This window comes from Podarcis tiliguerta, assembly GCF_965153285.1.
Source record: "Podarcis tiliguerta genome assembly, chromosome: 5".
In the NCBI taxonomy this organism is placed as follows: Eukaryota; Metazoa; Chordata; class Lepidosauria; order Squamata; family Lacertidae; genus Podarcis; species Podarcis tiliguerta.
This window is the reverse complement of record NC_139538.1, coordinates 45869489-45892710: the sequence shown is the minus strand read 5'-3', so window position 1 is coordinate 45892710 and position 23222 is coordinate 45869489. Positions and strand designations below refer to the sequence as shown.

General features: G+C 42.1%; 1 protein-coding gene across 8 annotated transcripts in view; it reads left to right on the top strand.

The window, feature by feature from the left end:
- The window catches only part of SORCS1 (sortilin related VPS10 domain containing receptor 1), a 424966-nt gene that overhangs the window by 298870 nt on the left and 102874 nt on the right, over positions 1-23222 (top strand). For all 8 annotated transcript variants that reach the window (XM_083441628.1, XM_083441634.1, XM_083441632.1 and 5 more), the window contains exons 13-19: positions 1136-1227; positions 2061-2168; positions 2995-3112; positions 4030-4160; positions 13643-13756; positions 14548-14719; positions 20515-20701. In XM_083441628.1, the coding sequence (XP_083297754.1) occupies positions 1136-1227; positions 2061-2168; positions 2995-3112; positions 4030-4160; positions 13643-13756; positions 14548-14719; positions 20515-20701 (922 nt within the window). The remainder of the gene's footprint in view (positions 1-1135; positions 1228-2060; positions 2169-2994; positions 3113-4029; positions 4161-13642; positions 13757-14547; positions 14720-20514; positions 20702-23222) is intronic.

Genomic DNA, 23222 nt, shown 5'->3' with positions numbered 1-23222 from the left:
TGATAACCAAAGTGGTGTCTCTAGTGAACAAGACCCTCTAGTGGGTCAAAGAGGAATGGATTCTATTCCTTATCTTTTGGGTCAATCACCTTGAGCCTTTATTTTTGGAGAAAGGGAATACAAATAATGATAATACAGTGGTACCTCGGGTTACGAACTTAATTCGTTCCGGAGGTCCGTTCTTAACCAGAAACCACTTTTGCTAATGGTGCCTCCTGCTGGCGCCACATCACTGGCACACGATTTCCGTTCTCATCCTGGGGCAAAGTTTGCAACCTGAGGTACTACTTCCGGGTTAGTGGAGTTTGTAACCTGAATGTTTGTAACCCGAGGTACCACTGTATCAGCATCAAAAAGGAAATCATTCTTGCCCACAGTGCATGTTATTCTGAGTCCATATTTCTTGTTGCAAACAGCACATGCTTAAAGGCCCCATTTGTACTATATGTTTAGAACAGTATCATACCATTTAAACAGTCATGGCTTCCCCCCCAAAATCTTGGTACAGTTTGTTAAGAGTGCTGATTTTTTAGGAGACCCCCTTCCCCCCCTCACAGTGACAATTATTAAGAGTGGTTTAACAATCAGTCACTCATCCCTGGAAATTTTGGTGAAGATGTCTGTGATTTAGACCCCCTCAGAGTGTGGTGGTTGGTGTCATCTCTGTGGTTGCTTCCAATGACATTTCAAAACCTCAGTCCATGTATTTACATAGCACACAAGCAAAGTACCTGCCAAGAAGTCAAGTGCCATTTGCATGCAAAGCAGAACAATGGGGGTGGGGGCAAAGATGGGGAACTAGCCTGAAGCAATGGGTTGTTACCAGTGATGATTACTGCTGCATCCAAGTACATATGAAGAGGGGCTTGGATTGCAGCAAAATCCTGCAAAACGCTTCTAAGCTCAACGTTTGTGTATTTGATATATTGAACCCTAGCAGAATCACAGAATAGACCAAGGCCATTAGGAAGTTTTTTTACTGATATGATTGCAAAACTGTGACCTGTGTATCTAGAAAGTATGCGTTCCCAGACTATGTATCTAGACTATGTATCCCAGACTATGTGTATCTAGAAAGTATGCATTCCCAGACTAAGGCAAGTTAAATTTAGTCCTTTTTTATGTATTTCTCCAGATCTTTGAAGAAGAACACAGCGTTCTTTATCTGGATCAAGGTGGGGTTTTGGTTGCCATGAAACATACGTCGCTGCCTATAAGACATCTCTGGTAATTACTGTAACTTCTCTGATCTCATTAGTCATGAAGTCCTTCATTATATATTACACGCCATTGGCAATCGGGCCGTGACTAAATATTTTAACTAAGTGTCAAGATATGCCAATTAAGAAACTGACATGCTTTCTCTCTTGATCGCACTAAAGCTATTATTACAGTTTCACACACAAGATGTGCAACAGAGTAAACCCTTTAATGGTCCTATTGTCATTTGGGTTAATATTAAGCAGCTGAACTCCTTTACGTCCCCTGAGGTTTGGGAGCCTGGAATCAAAAAATTTATTAGTGATTACAAACCCTTCCATCTTCTAATCTTACAAAGTTCCATATATTCTTTTTATATACCTGATAAATATACTGTTTAAGAATCCTGCAGGATATATGGATAATTGTAACCCCCCCTCCTACAGTGTTTTGCATTTATCAACACTGAATTTGATCCATCTACCATTTTACTTCACATTCTTCTAATGCCATGAGATTATTTTGAAGACTCACACTTAGGCCACACTGCTTCACATGGCATTCAGTATATGACGTAAAATCAATGCCCGTCCCATGGGAAAGCCTATGTTCATCTTTCTCCACTGTCAGTGCTTTGATATTTAAGACACTTACATGGCAGGGAACCATATTTTGTGGAACTTTGCAGTTCCTAAAATCTGTTTGCGATAAGCTGACTTGTATAATGTAGCTCAAGTTCTTGAATCTGAGTCATTTTTGCCATGTACAGCAAATAGGTGGTTCCTTTTCTTTACATCTTCTTAAACAGTGACCCCACCCCCACCCCCCAAAAAGTTGTTTTCCATTTTTGTCTCCATTAGGTTAAGTTTCGATGAAGGAAGGTCCTGGAGCAAATACAGCTTCACATCCATCCCACTTTTTGTTGATGGCGTTTTGGGAGAACCTGGAGAAGAGACTTTGATAATGACGTAAGCAGATAATCCATAGTGAATGTATATAAAAGCTAATAATCAGATGAGATATCATTTCTAACCTTTGAAGGCAAGGGAAAGACTCTTCACTGCTATATTTAAAATGATCCCAAGAATGTTGTACATTTTTGTTAATTATATCGTAAGTTAAGTCACATTTCTTACATTTCATAAAAATACACAAAAAAGTTTGGTAGTACTTTGGGCATTTTACTTACATTATAATTAATTAGTTTAACTGAAAGCAGACACTGAACCGATTGTAAAACATGCAGTTGATAGACAAACTTAGTTGGAAGCGCTTCACTTGCTTTATTTCAAAATAATTTGCTTCTAAGTATATCTTTAATATTGCTGTTTGAATTGCCACTTGCCTCATGAGTCATGTGCATTCAATCCACTAACAGCTGTTTCATACGTCGTGCATCAATCAGTGATGAGTACTGAAGAAAATATTTGGAATAAATCCCTATTACATTTTAAATTTGCAATTTTTCTTCTCTATTATAAATTTATAACACATGATGAAAAACCCAACACACTATTTTGACACCACACATGTGCGAACACTGATCTTGGCAAGTTGGGAAGAATGAAGGACGTTCAGAGTTTTGAGAAGCTAGAAACTACTCACTGGTATTGCTCCACAAAAACATTGCCACACTTACTTCATTGTTATGTGATAGAGTTTTGCATTTAGTTCAGCTATCTGGGCTACTATAAATTCACTACAGGTTGATTCAAAGATACTAAATATGGATAAAGGTATGCTCTTACTCAAATGATTACTTTTTCTGGTAACAGTTCAGTATGTTTTGTGCAGAGTTTTTGGGCACTTCAGCCATCGCTCTGAATGGCAACTGGTGAAGGTGGACTACAAGTCAATCTTTGACCGACGGTGTGCTGAGGATGACTACCGTCCCTGGCAGCTTCATAGCCAGGTAAAAAAGTGTGTGCCATTATAATCTGTGACCAGATTGCCTGAAAGCAAGATGAGCGCTGCAACTCCATACTGTAGTCGCCTTTGACTGAACTTAACCGTCCAAGGGTCCTTTACCTTTTTTACCAGCAGGTTTATGTTTATCTGCATTCCTTCTCACACACACATTCACACACACACATTCACACACACTTCTTTGCAGGAGTGTTTTTGCATTCCTCAGCTGGAGTCTTTGTAGTGGTAAGGAAAGAGTGGCCAATTTGCTTTGAAAGTGGAAGAACACATAAAACCACTAGCTATTTCTAATTTGTTAAACAAAGAGCCTCAAATGGGAGGGGGGTGTTTGTGTTGGTATCCATATCTCTCTCTCTCTCTCTCTCTCTCTCTCTCTCTCCCATCTATCTATCATCTATCTATCATCTATCATCATCTATCATCTATCTATCATCTATCATCTATCTATATCATCTATCTATATCATCTATCCATCTATCTATCTATCTATCATCTATCATCATCATCTATCATCTATATCTATCATCTCTCTCTCTCTCTCTCTCTCTCTCTCTCTCTCTCCATCTATCTATCATCTAGCTAGCTAGCTAGCTAGCTAGCTATCATCTATCAATCATCTGTAGGGATAAACCTCACCACTATGAAGGAGTGTGAAGTGGAATTCTATGTCATGCTAATAAAATCATTTCACCAGCACAAGCATTTCCTCTTGCCAGATCAAACACTCTCCCCTTTCCTCCCCTTCTCCCAACCCTGAACCCCCCTCAGAGCCTACTGGGAGTGAAGGGTGCATTGGGAGAGGAAAGGAGGAATGCCTTGTTGTGCAAGCAGGACTTGTTGTTTTGGCTCTAAACCACACAACTATTTGATTGAATCCATCCCATTGTTTTTCTCTCACCTCAGGGAGAAGCATGCATCATGGGAGCAAAAAGGATCTACAGGAAGCGTAAGTCAGAAAAGAAATGTATGCAGGGCAAGTACGCGGGAGCCATGGCATCTGAACCATGTGTCTGCACAGAGGCAGACTTTGATTGGTGAGTACCGCTTTCAGCATTTTAGCGAGGCTATAGTTTATATGGTCCTGATAATGAACATAACGTTGGCAAGGCCACTGGAGACTAGGAATGCCTGAGGAATTTGATTTCAGTGAATCCTGATGTGAACTGACTTGATCCCACCTCCCAGCCTAATATTCAAACGAGGAAGTAATTATTCTTGTATTTCAAATTTTGTGATAACAATTCTAGGCTGAAAAAATGCATTAAAATGCATTTGTATTGTGTGATGAAATACATATTTAAATACTAATAAGAGTATTGATTTCCCTGCAGCTTTTGTGTTTTTTTAAAAATAAATAAATAAATGCACAAGACATTCAAGACAAGCCTTTTCTAAAAGTTTGCTGCAAAATATGTAGAAGGGGATTTCTTTTCTGCCTCTAAATCATGAATTTTCCACACTAGCAGTCACAATCACCATATTTTTTCCCTCTTTTGCAAGTGGTTAAAACCCTTCTTACTACCACCTTTTAGCACTCAGTCTGGGAGAAAAATTTAGCAGGAGCTGAGAAAAGAGAAGTGAGAAATACTGAAAAGTATTTTGTATAAGATTTGAGAAATGGTTTGAGGAGAGGAAATTGGAGGACACCCAGGGCCCCAGGGAGTTGGCACTTATATTCCTTTCCATCACTTGGACCTCAGGGAGGTACAGTTTAGCACCCTGTTGATATTTTGTTTTTTGTATCCTGGATTATATGAATTACTCCTGCACTCAGCTGTAATGCTGTTTAACTGCATATAAATTCTTTTTAATTGCAATATTTTATTTCATAAAGTGTGTTCTTGTCATAAAATGTATGCACTTTTTATTTTGTTTGTGACTGCTGAACATAGTGCGCAAGCTAATTTATAGTTTTAAGTATTGGCATTTAACTACTACTGAGGCAAGATTTTAAAACACAGATTTAGGCAATGGGTGCTAATCCAGACATTTCATCCTACTTTAGCAAAGAGGATCAGACTTTGCCTGAGGTGTGCAAGTAAAATGCCCTTCTCTTGTGAAAAAGGACAATAATGAGTAATGTATTCCATTACCTTTAGACTTTCACAGTAGGGAGCAGATTAAGATTACAATCCTAACTCCATTTACCCGAGAGTAAGCCCCATTGATTTCAGTGGGAATTACTTTCAAGCAGACATGTTTTAGGACTGCAATCTTGGTGCATATATGCTGCCTCTGGCAATGAACCATTTTGTGCAAATTGACAAACAATACGTCAGAAACAAAAAAACAATGAGGCACCTGTCAGGACAATAGCAATTATATATCAATGGATATGTAAATTGCATACATTGCAAACCAGTTTTCATGCCTAGTTATGTATAATGTGCACATGTTGTTGTCGTTTCAAAAACAAACTTGCTGTAGAGAATTAAGTTGAAAATCATTCATAGCAAAGAATCTGCGGCATGCAGGGGGTTTAATGGGTGAGTGGAAGAAAAAATGATGGATAATCCATTTCCAATGGATGCCTCCAGCATTAATATTATTTTTGTGGGGTGTTTTACCAATATGTAGATACACATTGGTGTATCAGTAGAACACTATGAAAAGAGAATCGTCATGCAACCGTGCATACTTATCACATCAAGGTTCCCTTTCTGCACTATTGTGTCATGGGGATGATGCAGAAACATTCAATTTTAATCAGAAACTTCCTAATTTGCACTTCTTGTACTGTGTTGGGGGCCACCCAAAGTGGCTGGGGCAACCCAGTTAGATAGACGGCATATAAACAATAAAATTCTTATTCTTATTAAAACAATGCACGATCTGAAATGCAATTATCTTTCAAAATCTGTACTTTTCTGAATCTTGTGATGCAGTTCTCCAGACAACGTACACAAAAATGTATATATTAGGAGAAAGTCTGTATAACAATGAGAAACTTATTTTTAAAAATTCCAAATTGCCACAGAAATGTGAAGAACTGAATCTAAGGATGGAAAAATGAAACAAATGAAACAAAGCCTATCTGATAGATGGATTGATCCATCCCTAATGATACCTGATTCTTAATACAAACTTTACTAATCTTATGTTCTCAGATGCAGAGCATGAGGTAACTCGCATCAAATTATGTTTTCCATAGTTCAGGGTATTGTAGAAACAGCACTGGCCTCAGACATCCGTTTACTTTTATGTCTTTCCAAAGTAAATTTTATGCTTTCCACAATTAATTACTCAAGCACCTACTACTTTGTTGTTGTTGTTGGGGTGGGCATGAAAAATCTGTATTTACCCCAAAATAATGATTTAAAAAAATAAACACTTTCTGTGAAACTACAGATTGAAACTATTTCACCAGAAAGGTTTGAAAAAAACAATGTATGTTTCTAGAAACGGAAAGTAACGTCTTGCCAAAATGATCTTTGGAAGAATGAGTGAGTTACAAAACAGGAAAGAAGTCAGTTTAGCAGAGAGATTACATTTGCATGCATTGCCTGCTTCTCACTACCAGGGGGCAATAGTGTTTCAGAAATGATTACCACAATGAAAATTGTGTACTTGGTCCTAAGGACAATATTACCTAGCAACTGCCTAGAAGCCAAATTGTATTTATTTAGGTAGTAAATGGATTATGGGGTGACACATATGTTATTAAAGCATTTATTTACCAGGTTTCCCAGCATTTTACTGCAGCATGCAAAGTTTCACTCCAGCTGCAGATTTTATTTTTTATTCTGTACGAAAACAAATCTTGACATGTTTTTTAAAAATGGATCATTTCGTTTTTGTGCTAGGTTGGCTGTAACAGTGACCTCCATTACTTGTTTAATGCCCTAGCTTGCTTTGCTAAAGCACCATGAGTCAGAACAGCTTATCTTTATGTGAGGATAGTAAAAGGTAAAGGGACCCCTGACCATTAGGTCCAGTCGTGGCCGACTCTGGGGTTGCGGCGCTCATCTCGCTTTACTGGCCGAGGGAGCCAGCGTACAGCTTCCGGGTCATGTGGCCAGCATGACTAAGTCACTTCTGGCGAACCAGAGTAGAGCACGGAAACGCCGTTTATCTTCCTGCTGGAGCGGTACCTATTTATCTACTTGCACTTTGTCGTGCTTTCGAACTGCTAGGTTGGCAGGAGCAGGGACCGAGCAACGGGAGCTCACCGTGTCGCAGGGATTTGAACTGCCGACCTTCTGATCGGCAAGTCCTAGGCTCTGTGGTTTAACACACAATGTCTCCCTATGTGAGGATAAAAGACTTCATAATCAGAACAGACCTCATGGTGTGTCAAGGAGGTTTCTGTACCCAAAGTTATAGCCCCACTTCAATAATTACATGTTTGATATGCCCCCTTTCCTCCACCATGTAGATGATGGAGTAAGTGTTGGGACCACCACATAAATTACTGAAGGTGCAGAATTCCTCCCCCCCCATTTTTGCTCCCCAGTTTGAGGAAGACAGATTCCACACATGGGACCTCTCTGCACTAGGGGGCATTCACATGTAAACCTTGGAGTTCACACGACCACCATGGAAGGAACATAAGGTATACTACTCACCTACCAAATGAATGCTGCAGGCAATGTATAATCATAAGAAGAGTTTGCTGGATTAGGCCAATGACCTCTCTAGGCCAGCATCCTGTTCTCACAGTGGCCAAGCAGATGCCTATGAGAAGACCACAAGCAGAACCTGAGCACAACAGCATTCCCCACCCCACACAGTTTTCAGCACCTGTTATTCTGCTGTCAAAACTCAGATATCAACATGGAGGATAGGATACACCACTGATCCAAAGATTAACTGAATTATTATTTGAATCTTCTTATCCAAGTCAGTGATATTCTACATATGTTGTTGTTGTTGTTTAGTCGTTCAGTCGTGTCCGACTCTTCGTGACCCCATGGACCAGAGCACGCCAGGCACTCCTGTCTTCCACTGCCACCCGCAGTTTGGTCAGATTCATGTTTGTAGCTTCGAGAACACTGTCTAACCATCTCGTCCTCTGTCGTCCCCTTCTCCTTGTGCCCTCCATCTTTCCCAACATCAGGGTCTTTTCCAGGGAGTCTTCTCTTCTCATGAGGTGGCCAAAATATTGGAGCCTCAGCTTCACGATCTGCCCTTCCAGTGAGCACTCAGGGCTGATTTCCTTCAGAATGGATAGGTTTGATCTTCTTGCAGTCCATGGGACTCTCAAGAGTTTCCTCCAGCACCATAATTCAAAAGCGTCAATTCTTCGGCGATCAGCCTTCTTTATGGTCCAGCTCTCACTTCCATACATCACTACTGGGAAAACCATAGCTTTCACTATATGGGATAATCATGCACAAACATAGACATTACAGTGTCCCTCACACCTCCCCGTGGGTTTTTAAACCTAAAAAAACCCCATGTGTTAAACCTCACAGCGTGGAAAAGCTACTGGAGCAATCGTTACAGTATGGGTAACCATTACGGTCGTGTGAAAGTAATAACGTAACATGCAGCACAATCTTTGTCTGCTCAGAAGCATGTACCATTGAATTCAGTGAGGCTTATTCCAAGGTAAAGTGGGTTTCATGATTGCAGCCTTAGGTGTCTGGCTGTCAGGGAACATGTCAAATACCAGTTTCAAACACCAGATGTCTGGCTGTAATGCTATTGATCTTAGCGCACTCCCATTTTCAGATTTAAGTAGCGGGGTTCATCCTTTGTCCCAATTGATGCTGATGCTTGTTGATTGCAAGGCAGCCTGTTGTGTCTGCAGTTAGGGAGCAATTTGTTGTTATCATCAGAGTTCTGTGTGCATCAGAGAGAAGACAAGAAATTCATTAGATTACAGGTCTGCAAGGTGAAAGAGCGATGCTAATGCCTCTCTAGTGAGATGCAAAGGAGTTGCTTCTGTCATTTCTCAGCATATTTCTCTCTCTGTGTGTAGGTAGGTGAATGAATTGATGTAAAGGCAGGCAGGCAGGCAGAGAGTTGCCAAAACCAAAAAATGTTGCAATCAAAAGTCAACATCTGTTTGCTTACTGCAGAGAGCTAGTTTTGTGGTAGAAACATACAAATGTATCTTAAATGGAAGTTAAAGTTGTTGCTGTTGTTTCACTACTTGTCCTTCAATTTAAAATCACAAGCTGGGCTATAGCACTTAAAACACAATGCTAAAAGCCCTGTTCCGTGCGCAATAAGCACAGGACGCCTTTGCCTGGCAGCACAGGGGCCCATAGATTGCAGCAAAATGCTGGGCAAGATTTTTGCTTAGTATCTTCTCTGTGTGATGTGCTCATAGGAAAAAGCTGTCCTTGTTGCAGAGGGGAAGGGAAGCCTATATAAGGCTGCTTCCCCTGGAGCTCACAGTCATTTTGGTATGAGAGTTTCCTTCCTGCCCACCCTTGGGTTAGAGCCTTCAGTGAGCAATTTTGGGTTGCTGGTTGACGGGACCAGAAATGATTTTTTCTCTCTCAACCCGATTCGCACTTTGTTGGTTTTTGTTTTCACCTTTCCCTTCCTTTGTTAGGCGGAAGAATGCTGTTTGTATGAGGGCAAAAATGGCATTGGGCAGGATCAACCTAGCCTGGGGGGGGGGGCATAAGGGGTCTGAGGATTCAGTATCTGCCTGCTTGGAATCAGTGGCAAAGCTGCATGGGTGTGGAGAGCAGGCGGGGGCGTGGCTGGCGCCCCCTGGGGGGGCACGACACGTGCCCCGGGGGGAGTGGCGCGGCACCCGCAGAGGCGTGGTGTGCGTTCTGGGGGCATGATGTGCTGCCTGTGGGGGCATGGCATAGTGGTGCCGGGGGTGGTCTGTTCCCTCCGCACTCCCATTCCTCTGCCAGTGCTTGGAATCTGCACCCTGGTCTCCCAGTGAGACCTTGCTTGCTTGGTTTGCACCATGGCAAGGTTCAACACTGGCTGACTCCTGTCATACAGCTTTGTAGCGATCCAAACCCAGGAGATCCATTCCATCAACATGGGACTTGTGGAATGATGAACTGATCCTGGGACCCAGTGCCATGCCAACCCTTGCCCTGTCTACTGCTATCAATAAAGTTTTGGCCTGATTTTATCCCATCACCGTTGTACAGTCTGCTTATTTTGCTGCTCTGATGGGCCACATAATGCACCTGCCTGCGCAAACAGTTTCAAACAACTTACAATCTCAGAATTAAGGTGCAACCTAAAAATGCACATCTCAGGTGTCAAAAGTCAGGGTAAAGAGGTGTGCTATATAGTGAAGATGCTGGGAGGGAATCCAAAAGGTGTGCGCAGGTGAGAATTGTAGAATCTTCTCCACCAACCACACTTCACCTCCATGCATACACCTCCTTTTCCCAATGACTCTCCTTCCAGCTAGGTTCAGGCAGGAGAAGAATTCAGTACCTCATGCCCATACATCAATTATGCTCTTAAAATTGGACCCCAGTCATGCAAACACACAAATTGCCCTTTGTCACTCCCACACCGCCAACTCTTATATCTTCAGAAATGCTGCTACAGCTGTATCCTAGATTCAGGTAGGTAGCTGTGTTAGTCTGACACAGTTGAAATAAATAAAGAATTGTCCAGTAGCACCTTAGAGACCAACTAAGTTTGTTCTGGGTATAAGCTTTCCCCCGCCTTATAGCTTATACCCAGAACAAACTTAGTTGGTCTCTAAGGTGCTACTGGACAATTTTTTATTTATTTCAGCTGTATCCTAGGTGCGATGGACCCTGGGAAACATTAGATTCTCAGGGCAACTTAATATAGATGGAGGGGTCCTGGAAATGGCAAATCCAAGGCTGCCAGGGCAAATGTTATAGTCCATCAAGAACGCTCTACTTATACACTAGTGAGTATAACAAGCAAGGATGCATGCAATCTCTCAGTTTCAAGAGATTGCTTCCATGCTCAAGTTTACTTTGAGTCTATATGCCTCTTCTCCTAGTCCTTGACCTAAAGGAACTTTGGGGAGTTTCCTAACCGGCTTCTCATTGGGCATTCATGCCGATACATTCACACAAGCCTTACATAGAGGTTGTACAATGTTACCTGTTTAGTGAACATTCATCGTGACATCTTCAAGCGGAGATTACGCAACATTGCCAGCTAGTGGTTGTTATCCTGCACTTTCCAAATTTTTAATCAGACATTTTGCACTTACAAAAGGGATGAGATAATTGTGCTGGAAAGTTTGGGATGCCAACCAAATTTTATGTGAATAAGCAATCTCTCTGGAAGTGCCCTTGCACCATTATTAAGCAACAAGGGGGGGGGGGGGGAGGTGGAGAAAGCATCCGAATAAGAGCATGTCCATACAAACATACATACAAATGAAGTGGCCCTGACAACAATGATATAGATTTGAAGGGGTCCAATTGCCTCAACCAAGGGATATAGCCCATAGATTTGAAGGGGTCCAATTGCCTCAACCAAGGGATATAGCCCATATCCACCAGTTCAGTATATTATGGGGGTGTGGAGTTATACAGCATAGTAATCTATAGTATATTGGTACATTATATTGAATTGCATATTTATACAGATTCATTACTGATGAATAATAGACTCTAACTATGAGGTCTGAATCATGATTTCATTGACAGAGTTCAGTCCTGGAATATATGAAGATATGCATCTCTGAGTATATGCAGAGTGTTTTTCTCTCACCTACACCCAGCTCTCAAAACATCTTAACTAAGGCAGGACTCCCAAGGCAATTCAAAGGACAGCTTGAGCCCTGCTTCTGCTCTTTTCAAAATTAAGCACTTGTGTCATCCATATCCAGCACTGAGCGATATCATCTAGGATTCCTTGCCTAGAAGAAAGGGTGCATGTAGCATAAAAACTCAAACTGATTAAATCAGGCTTTGAACACGCATTCTCTTTTCTGCATATTTTGCTGCTCTGCCTTTCACTTGATTATTGAACATGCTGTGAGAGTGCAGCGTTACAGCTTTTTAATTATATTGATACATGAGACCTCAGCAATACAAGCATTTCAGTGTGTTGACAATCAGATTACAGAGGAAAGAAACCTCATTTATAAATAAATGAAAATGAGTTTTATCACTTGTGGAATGATAATTTCAATAGCCTTTATGCTGTCTCTCCACTTAGGATGCTTATAAAATTATTTTGCATCCTTTGGGTAACCAAGTATCTGTTTGCAAAACAATTAACCAGTGTTTAGCATGCTTGCAAAAAGACTCAGGAATGTTATACATATGAAAGAGTGAAGTGAAAATGTTGGATCAATTCCATTGCCAAAAAGAACGGATGGGGTCAGGGCGTTTTTTTCAGCTGGAACTATGGAGCTGAATTCTGGCACCTCTAAGGTAGGCGCCATTGCCATTCTAAAATAATGGGGGGGGGGTGTTCATTGCTCTTTTTCTAGAAAAATAGCAGTGGACAGGGCTGTCCAACAAGTGCTAACTGCATCATCCCTTCTCTACCTCTGTACCTTTTCTTGTGCAGTCTTAGCAGAGGTTCAGCCTTCATTCTGCCCTCCCTTTGCATACCACTTGTTTTCAAAGGAAATTGAGCAATTCTTGGGACGACACTCAGCTCAGTTGTGGACCACACATTTTGCACCCAAAAGGTCCCACATTCACCCTCTGACATCTCCAATAAAAGAATCTCAGATATCAAATCTGGGGGGCAATCTTAGAAACTAGTGGGGAGTCAGAATAGACAATCTACTGAACTAGATTGACCGATGGTGAGATCTGATACAAGGCAGCTTCATTTCCTCTGGCCATAGTTATCCTCTAGATAACTTCCAACATCACACAACAAGCCAGAGAAGTGAAGGCAACAAAATGCATGGGGAGTCTGGTACATATTCACTGTGCTTTGACCTACCCATCCACCGGGTACTAAAGAGTAGTTTCTGCTAAAATTATGATACTGAAATGAATAGTCATAATCCAAAATCAACCAGGCTCAAATTTTGTACAGTTACTGACAGAGCCATACCTAGGCTTCCTTGTGCCCTTGGCAAGGAGCTATATCAGCACCCTCACCCACCCCATATGTGCCCTTGGCAAGGAGATGTATTGGTGCCTCTGAAGCCGGGAGAGACCAGAAACTCAAAAAGTTTGTGCTTTTTTCACCTTTCACGCTCTGCCAGTGTCTTTCTCCATTGCTGCTCTCCTCCACCTCTCCTCCTCCTCCTCTGTTGGTCCATCTGTCTGAGCATGCAAACAGATGGGGGGGGGGCTCCTAGCCACTCCAAGCAAGAGTGGGGAGGTATGGTTTTTGAGCTATTGGTAGGAGTCAGTCTGACCAACTTCTATGTATGCCCATGATTACTGATTGAGGCAAATGCAGACAAGAAGCCCAGAGCTGTAGAACACCATCCTCAAGTTGTAGACAGATGTATGTATACCTGTGTGAAATCGACATATGTGCAGAAGTCAAAGTAAGCTTCCAGGGCTGTATTTCTGTGAATGTGGTATACCTCTGCAGGCTTCACTGTAACATGATCTCTCAGAATTATGTGCTTCTGATTTGCATATCACTGAAACAATCTCTCCTTCATTCAAACCAGTGACTATGGATTTGAGCGTCACACCAATGGCCAGTGCTTGCCTGCATTTTGGTACAACCCATCCTCCTTGTCAAAAGACTGCAGTATTGGTCAGAGTTATCTCAACAGCACTGGGTGAGTTGTTTTCTGATCAGACTTACCAGAATCTAGTTGTTAATATTATTTGTGAATGGTTGTTAAGCTTTCCTCATGCTGTTCATCAGGTCTATTGCAGTGCAAGGCTTCAAATGTGGAGGGGCTTGCCAAGGGATTCTAAGACAGTCTAGCTACCGGTGATGCATATGACCCAGCCTTCCCTGCTGTGCCAGTCTAGAGCTGGCACAAAAGAAAGTCATATTTAACCTTCCTCTCTGGCTGACATCAGTGCCAGAGCTTTGGAAATGGTGGCATCTCTTCTTCTCCATTTATCCTCATTTTGTGTTAGGTTGTGTAAACACTATACCTTTAAAGCACATGAAAAGCAAACATACACCCCTCAAAGAGTTATGGGCACAGTAGTTTTTTTTGTGAGTTTCTGGCAATTTTAGCTCTGTGAGAGGTAAACTACAACTATTTCTTTGAGGGAATCTGCTTTGAATCTGCTTTTAAGTGTGCATGCTACCTATGCTGTTTTGTGATAAAATTCCTTATTATCGATTGCTGTCAGATTAACATTTAGTGTCATTAATGGTCTTATTTATTTTGGCTGCTTTATTATATCTGTGCATTCTTAATTTGTTGTAAATGGCTATGAGACTTTTTCTGTAAGAAGTGATGAAATAATAACAGTTGCTGTTATTGTTATGATTTGCTTAAACTAACTGGGATGTTGTGGCGGTGGTCTTGAAAAAGGATAAATAGTCTTAAGTAAGCAACTTGCAGTGGTCCTTCCTTACACTATTGTGTCTGCTTCCCGCTTTCAACAGGTATAGGAAGGTTGTATCTAATAACTGCACAGATGGTGTGCGTGAACAGTACACAGCCAAGCCTCAGCAGTGTCCTGGCAAAGCCCCACGAGGACTCCGAGTTGTCACTTCAGATGGCACATTGACATCAGAACAAGGGCACAATGTTACCTTCATGGTGCAGCTGGAGGAGGTATGTTGTCTTTCACACATTTCCCACTGGGGCTTTTGAGTCTGAATCGTTTAGAAGAAAATGGATAGAAGTGAACACAATTAATTGGCCAGTGGGATTAACTGATTAATGGCTTCATAAATATGAGCTGTGTATCTGGTCTACCATAAGCAGGGCTTCGTTAACTTCTGTAACCTTTGCTCACTTCCACTTTTGCCCTTCCCAACTCCTTGAAGGGTAGACCCGAAAGTGAAGTTACCTGGGCAAATATTGCCAAGCAAATGGCAAAGCCAGCATTTAGAGGATATGGAAAATGTACATTTCTGAAACAATGCATTCTGTCAACTACCATTTGTTATTTACCCGAGGCATGAGGACACCCAGTCTTGCTTAAGAAGTGCTGGTTGAGGATTAGTTTCCATGCTGAAACAGACAGTTGTACTCTTCTTCAATCCCACATTTTAGTGAATTGAAAAGTCAGCACCTACTGGTGAAAAGACAATCAAGGGATAATAAAGACCCTGACATCCGTTCTATCAACCATTGAACTCAACATTATCAAATGCAAGTACTCATAGGATAGTTTTATGATAGGTGCATTTGCAAGATAGTAATGTGTGCATTTGCAAGGAGTTAAGATGGGGCATTCACTCTGCAGAAATCTAGAGAAAACTTCACCCATCAGTTCCCATGTTTATACATGTTTAAGAAATAGGTGCTACAAAACTGACTGCAGCATCTGAATCGAAGCAATTTACACAATATAAGATAGCATATAAGTATAGAGGGTATATTTGTGTTGAGATATGGAAAGTTTTTTGCTACCAATTTTCTTACTCCAAATCCAATCCAAATTTGGCTCAAGATGTGTGTGTGTGTGTGTGTGTGTGTGTGTGTGTGTGAGTGTGTGAGAGAGAGAGAGAGAGAGAGAGAAATTAGAATTCCTATGCTCTAGCTGTCTTAAAAAACCAGTTAAGCACCATCTCTGCACTGGACTATGGGCTGAAAAAATTGAGCTAATCTGCATAAAGACCAGAAAAAGCAAATGTTTGAGAATTACATTCTGGAAGACAACAGAGGATAAACAACAACTGCCTGTTGCAAAACCTGATTTAAAATATGTTTTAAACATCTGCAAGGATAAAGAGATAACAAGTCATTGCTTAACTGAAAGCTTCCAATTAAATGTGAAGCTTGGGACTAGATTTAAAAACATTTTGATTACATCTCATTGTTTAACACTTTGATTTACATGTAAGGCCCAGCACTTCATAGGAAAAAATCATGCTTGCAGTCTCTTGGGTGAGACTGAAATTGATTGTTTGAAGGTGTTGTCCTCATTAAGATGATTAAAATTAGCAGTATCATCTCCTCCCACATTGAAACTCCATGCATGACTTACACGTAATCAAGTTATAATCATATTCTGTAAATGGGTCAGGCTGTTACTTTTGAATCCATAGGTGTAAAGAATCTCAGAGGCTGTGAGAAGAATTCAGGTATAAAATGCAGCTAATTATTTAACACCTTACTTGTTTATATAGCCATGGGTTAGGCATGTGTATCAGCTCTGTGTATACCCTGAATTACAAGGTGCATTGGGGTAATTCAAGGAAGGTTCTCATTTTACCTCATTAGATTGTTCTATTATCAAGATGCCTTGAGGTGTATCACTTCATTTTCAAGTGACTCTGTATGGACCCGACTAAAGAAGCCCCACAGAGCTCAAGAGGGAAGGTGATGGAGAGTTGGGGGAGAGGATCTCTTACTTTGATGGATAGGGCTAGCTTTTAATCATAGTGAATTATTTCCTCGGGGCACTCCAAACACGTTGAGTTGATGGAAGGGTTGGAAACTGCTTAGAATCATAGAATCACAGAATTGGAGAGATAAAATGGACCCCAGGGTCATCTAGTCCAACTCTGTGCAATACAGGAATCTCAACTAAAGCATCCAAGACAGATGGCCGGTCAACCTCTGCTTAAATACTTCCAATGAAGGATAGTCCACCACCTCCCAAGGGAGTCCGGTCTACTGTCAAAAAGCTCTTACTATCATAAAGTTTTTCCTGATGTTAAGTTGGAATCTCCTTTCTTGTAACTTGACATCATTGGTTTGGGTCCTACCCTCTGGAGCACAAGAAAACAAGCTGACTCCATCTTCCATGTGACAACCCTTAGATACTTGAAGATAGCTATCATGGCTCCTCTCAGTCTCCTGTTTTTCCAGACCAAACATACACAACTTCCTCAACCATTCCTCATAAGGCTTTCTTTCAGGACCCTTGATCATTTTGGTCTCCCTTCTCTGCACACATTCCAGTTTGTCAATATCCTTCTTAAATTGTGGTTTTCAGAACAGGACACACAGTTATTCCAGGTGTGGTCTGACTATGGCAGAATAGAGTGGGACTATTACTTCCCTTAAGGGATGCGGGTGGCGCTGTGGTCTAAACCACTAAGCCTCTTGGGCTTGCTGATCAGAAGGTCAGCGGTTCGAATCCCCATGACGGGGTGAGCTCCTGTTGCTCGGTCACAGCTCCTGCCAACCTAGCAGTTCAAATGCATGCCCCCAAAAAAGTGCAAGTAGATAAATAGGTACCGCTCCAGCGGGAAGGTAAACAGCATTTCCGTGCACTGCTCTGATTTCAGTGTTCCGTTCACCAGAAGCGGCTCAGTCAAGCTGGCCACATGACCCGGAAAAACTGCCTGAGGACAAACGCCGGTTCCCTCGGCCTGTAAAGTGAGATGAGTGCCGCAACCCCAGAGTCGTCTGCTACTAGACTTAACTCTCAGGGGTCCTTTACCTTCATTACTTCCCTTGATCTGGATGCTGTGCTTCTTGTTGATACAGCTCTCTCGTAGAGAGAGCACAAAACAATTCAGAAACAGATCATTTTAAAAAAAGAAATATGCACAGATACAAGCAGCAGCAGGTGGCAGAACAGTACAGGCAGGGCTGTGTTGCTGACCTGGCTTCCCAGTGCTGGTTACTGAGAGAGGGAGGGAGAGGCCAAAGCAGCAGGGAGCTTGGTGCAGTGCAGCCACAACAGCAAGAACATCAGATTGTGCCCACTCCATGAAAAGCCCCCATTCAACTTGCCCCTCTCTGGATTACGTGCACTGCAGCAATCCAGGGGTTCAGACAGCAGTATTTCTATCAGGCAGGAGATGCCGGGGATTGAACGTGGTGCTTTTTGCACACAAAGCATGTGCTTTTCAGTATTAAGTATTTGGAGACTATTTGATAAATATTCAGGTACTCGGAGAATGTTTGAGCACTATTGGATGCCATAGAGGACCATCTTAAGGAGACTTTGGGGAAGAAATGATTAAGATACACTTAGAATCACAGCTTTGATGCATTGATGTAAAACCTGTGGGAGAAATGTGTTCCCTTTACTGCCTACCTTATTATCTGAGCTCAGCAGAGTCACAAAACTATTCAGTCTAGCACTACATTTGTCACTGTGATGAATGAAGGGGGGGGGGAATGACAGATACGGATCAGTCTTTTGTAATTTCATGTACTGTAGAAATCCTCATTATGGGTGTCAGTTACACATAGCTAGCGATATTCTATATTTACTGAGTTGCTCTTGTGCAGCTTTCTACACCCTACACTGTAATTTCCTGGACACCCTACACTGTGATTTAGTCAAACACCTGATTACAGAAGTGTTCTCAAGCCATTTGGACTTATGCTTTATGTTTGGACTGTGGTATAAGCACATCATGCAGAAATGCACTTCCTATGTATACAATACTGTGAAAGATGTTCTGACCAATTTATGGGATGCAGGGGGGAAAAGACCTGTGGGAAGCAACACAGGAACCTAGGAAAGTGCGTTATACCAAGTCAGACTATTGTTTCATCTAGTTCCATATGATTTGACTCTTAACTGGCTGCCCAGGGTTTCAAGCAGGACTCTGTCCCACTATCTAGAAACAGCAGGTATTGAACCTGGAACCGATCTTGTATGCAAATCAAGCGCTATACCACTGAACAACAACCTGTCCCCTATGCTGTGGAACTATGAAGTCAACTTTCAACACACTTAGAAATGTTGAGTTTTGGGGGTCTCTTTTTGCCCCTCTTCTTGTTTTTCTTTGCTGGCACAGAAAAAATCTGTCTGCTCGTCACACTATTGCATAAAAGCTGCTTGCCCTGAAATACTGAAGTTCTTAAATGCCAGCTTTTGAAACATGGCCTTTTAGAAATGTGTTAAATCCTGAACTACAGGTTGTGTATTCAGTTCAGGGACAGGTGGGAGGCATTTTCAGTTCAAAGGATTAAATAATTTTAACAGGAATGAACTGGAAAAAGCAAGGAAATTCATCTTGTGAAAGAGGCACTGGAAGAGTGGCAGCTGTAGGTCTCCTCTAATTAGACTGGAAGGAGGCACCTTTCTCAGCAGGAAGTCATGATGTGAATCAGAAGTCCATGTCCTGCTGAGCTCCAAAGTGATTTTCTGCTCCTCGGACAGCTGTAGACTCAGCATATTCTTTGGCCCACCAAAATTTATTAAAAGGGATTAAAAAGAAGAAGACATATTAGAAGCGACTCAGTATCTTTTTCTAAGTCCTTTTTATATTATGCCAAGGCTGCTATAACCATGTACACCTTGTGCTGGGAGCAAGTTTCAGTGAACCCTGTGATGCCTACATCCAGTGCTTTTTTTCTAAAAAAAATGTTTAGGGGGACTCTCATTTTGACTTAAGAAAATCACCATTTTATAGTTCAAATCAGGACAAAAGTACAAAGATTCACAAAATGTTTAAGGGTATGTATGTATGTATGCAGAAGCGGACATTCTTTTTCACTGCTGATATCAGCAGTGCAAGAAAAGTTCTTGCTTGTCTGGAGTTGATGCCAGGTGTTTTCTTGAAGGGTGTGAGGGACATAGACAGCAAGCCTGTGCACACTTACCTTGGAATAAGCACAATTGAACACAGTGGGACTTAACTTCCAAATTAAACACGTATGGGTTTATGCCACATGAGATTAAGTTGGGATGTAATAATGGTTTTCCATTATTTAAAATGACATTATGAACAAACATTTCTCTCACAGATACACACGCATATACATTCACATATATGTACACCCAGTCACTTTGTTGTAAAATTCCTAAATGAGATTTTGCATCTTTAGGGTTCTGACTTTTGTGGCATACACAATTTGGACCAGATTCAAGCAGTCCTGTCATTCTGAGATCCATTTTTGAGATATGACTGCATTGCAGAATGTCATCCAGATACTGTAATCCACTAGGAAGTTTAGGCAGAGTAGCATTAATTGTTTCTGTGATTCACCAAAACTCAATTATAGCGGTGTGCGAAAACAGCAGCCTCCAATTTGCTATCCCATTCGCAGGCGGAAAATTGGGAGCAGCAATTTTGGGAGTCATAATTCAACTCATGTTGTGAACCCCTGAAATGTTTTGGGGAGCAGAGAACAATTGTGTCAGTACTGGCAGGACTGTGTCAGGACTGGCAGTTTCTACTTTTGTGTTCTAATTCACTGATTTTGGCAGGGGCTCTTAAACAGAAAGAAGGCAAGAAGCCCCCTCCCCAGAATAACTTTGCCTACCCCAAAACAATTTCATTCTTCTCCTTTAGTTTTGCCTCAGTGGTTTTGTCAAAATCCCCCCCCCAACTAATTTTTGCTGAACCAGACGTAAGATTTTGACTGATCCCTATAAATGTAGATTCTTACTTGTGCGCCTGAATACCTTTCAAGATGGCAAATATTCAAATTGCCCTGGATTCCATATCTATTTTATACTAATTATCCTCCCTACCTCTCTAATTTAGGGTGACATTCAAAGATCAATAATCCGTGTGGATTTTGGAGACGGCAGTGCTGTGTCGTACGCCAATCTCAGCTCCACAGAAGATGGGATCAAGCACGTCTACCAGAATGTGGGGATTTTCCGAGTAACAGCGCAGGTGGAAAACAGCCTGGGGGCAGACAGTGCTGTCATGTACTTGCATGTAAATTGTATGTTATTACATTGGTATATGAAATATTTTAAAGATTCTTTCTTTCTTTCTTTCTTTCTTTCTTTCTTTCTTTCTTATACGTTTGTACTATGAAACCTGCTAAGAGAAGGAGTAGTTCACTTTTATATTAACATTTATTCTTTGGGAAGATGGAAGTGAAAGAGAAATGGGTACCAAAAAAATTCAGCAGGAAATCTTAATGCTGTGAGGAAATGGCCTCTCAAAATTCCCCACCCTATCCATGAGTAAAGTAACCGGAGACACAATTTCACTGAATTTCTCCAGGGAGGATGAAAATTCTCCACCTCCACCTCACAGTTGTCAGTAGCACAATGTTCCTCAGATTGCCATTTGGTTTTTGTTGCTGCTGCAAGAACTGGCAGTAGCAACTGTGTTGGCAGCATGACCACCATTTTGTCTCTTCCACAGTGCCCCAGACCTAGTATGATTCTTTAGTATAGCAGGAGGAGAGATGGCAACCACTTTGTGCTGTGCTTTCTCAATTTTGATTCCTCATGAAATATTGGAAAGATTTGTTTATTAATGTATTTATATACTGCTTCAGGCCTGGCACCAAACAGTGGGGGTTGCTGTCCTCTGGGACTGGTGGGTGAAGGAAAGGGTATGTAACATCAAGTGGAGCCAAAGCTAAGATCACAGTAGGCAGGTCACACTTGAGAGCCAGTGTAGCGTAGTGGTTAAGAGCAGTGGACTTGTAATCTGGTGAACCGGGTTTGCTTCCCTGCTCCTCCACATGCAGCTGCTGGGTGACCTTGGGCTAGTCACACTTCTCTGAAGTCTCTCAGCCTCACTCACCTCACAGAGTGTTTGTTGTGGGGGAGGAAGGGAAAGGAGATTGTTAGCTGCTTTGAGACTCCTTCGGGTAGTGATAAAGCAGGATATCAAATCCAAACTCTTCTTCTCTTCTTCTTAACACTGAGGAGCAGTTGATGCATGCAGACAGACCCACACAGAGAGTAGGGGAGGGAGAAGGAGCAAAGGTAGGGTCTGGCGGAGGTGGATGTGTGTGGAGAAGTTGACTGGCTGAAGGGTGGTGAGGAATACAGTGGTGCCCCGCAAGACGAATGCCTCGCAAGACGGAAAACCCGCTAGACGAAAGGGTTTTCCGTTTTGGAGGTGCTTCGCAAAACAAATTTGCTATGGGCTTGCTTCGCAAGACGAAAATGTCTTGCGATTCCTGGGGTTTTTCCCCCCTCCCCCCCTTTTCCCCAAGCCGCTTCACAGCTGATGGCTAAGCTGCCTAACAGCTGATCTAAGCCGCTTATCAGCTGATCTAAGCCGCTAATAGCCTTTTAGCAGCTAATCCGCTAATTCCTTAAGCCTTTAATAGCCGCTAATAGCCGCTAAACCGCTAATAGCACTAATCCGCTAATGGGCTTGCTTCACAAGACAAAAAAAACCAGCAAGACGAAGAGACTGGCGGAACGGATTCTTTTCGTCTTTCGAGGCACCACTGTAGTAAGGTTAGGGGCTGATAGGAAATAGAGTTTGATGGAACAATAGTGGAAGCTTGGGAGGAAGATGAAATAATGAGGTTAGATTGGGGGCAGAGAGAGCAATGTTCTAGACACTGGAAAGAGGCAAAATGAGAGGCACCAGTGTGAGTGCTTCCATAATCAGGACCTGCAGGACATAGCCGACTTTCCATGATAAGCACACGGTTGTCAGGGGTAGTTATCTCTTCCATTTTGTTTTCAGTCACTCTCCCCATGACAGCCATTTGTGTTTTGCCATGGCACCTCCATGGCAGCCATTTTGTGACGGCTAACCCCCCAGCACTCTCTCAAAATTCAAAAGGTGCCCACTAGCCTAAAAAGGTGGGCAACCCCTGGTCTACTTGAAAGCAGGTCCCACCCAGTTCAGTGGTACTTCTTTATTATTAGTGTGTAGAAGATTGCAGCCTTAGAAAGTAAAAAGGAATGGGAAAGGTAAAAGAAGGAATTGGCTTAGCGGGCTGAAAGGTGCAACAAGACTTTTGATAGGTGGGCGTTGCCCTAGGCAACAAAGTCCCTGTGGGCTGTATACTAGTGAGCACAGACAGGGAAGCCTTGCTTCAGAGGTGCCAACTTGTGAGGGGGATTGGGCGGGGCGGGAAGTTGAGCAAGTGCCACCCCCAATTTACATCAGGATGTTGGAGGAGCCAGGAACATGAAGGCAACATGGCTTCAGTGGCCAGTGGCTGCTCATCGCCCTCCTCCTCCTGTCACTGCCATTGGCTGGGGCTTCTCCCCCCCCCTTCCCCTCCATGACAGGAGGAGGAGGAGCCACTGAAGCCACAGCATGCTCAGCTCCACGCTGGGCCCTGACTTTTGTGAGTTGCTGCCCCTGCCCTGTTCACATAGTCAGTTTGCTCTCAGAGGATGGGATTTACAGTGTTTGGAAATAGGCCTTTGTTTATACTGGCCCATGAAAGAACTATACCACAATACTAAGTTTTAGTTTGAAGCTGTTGAAAATACCTAAGCTGATATATGCAGTGCTTTTTTTTCTTTCTTAAA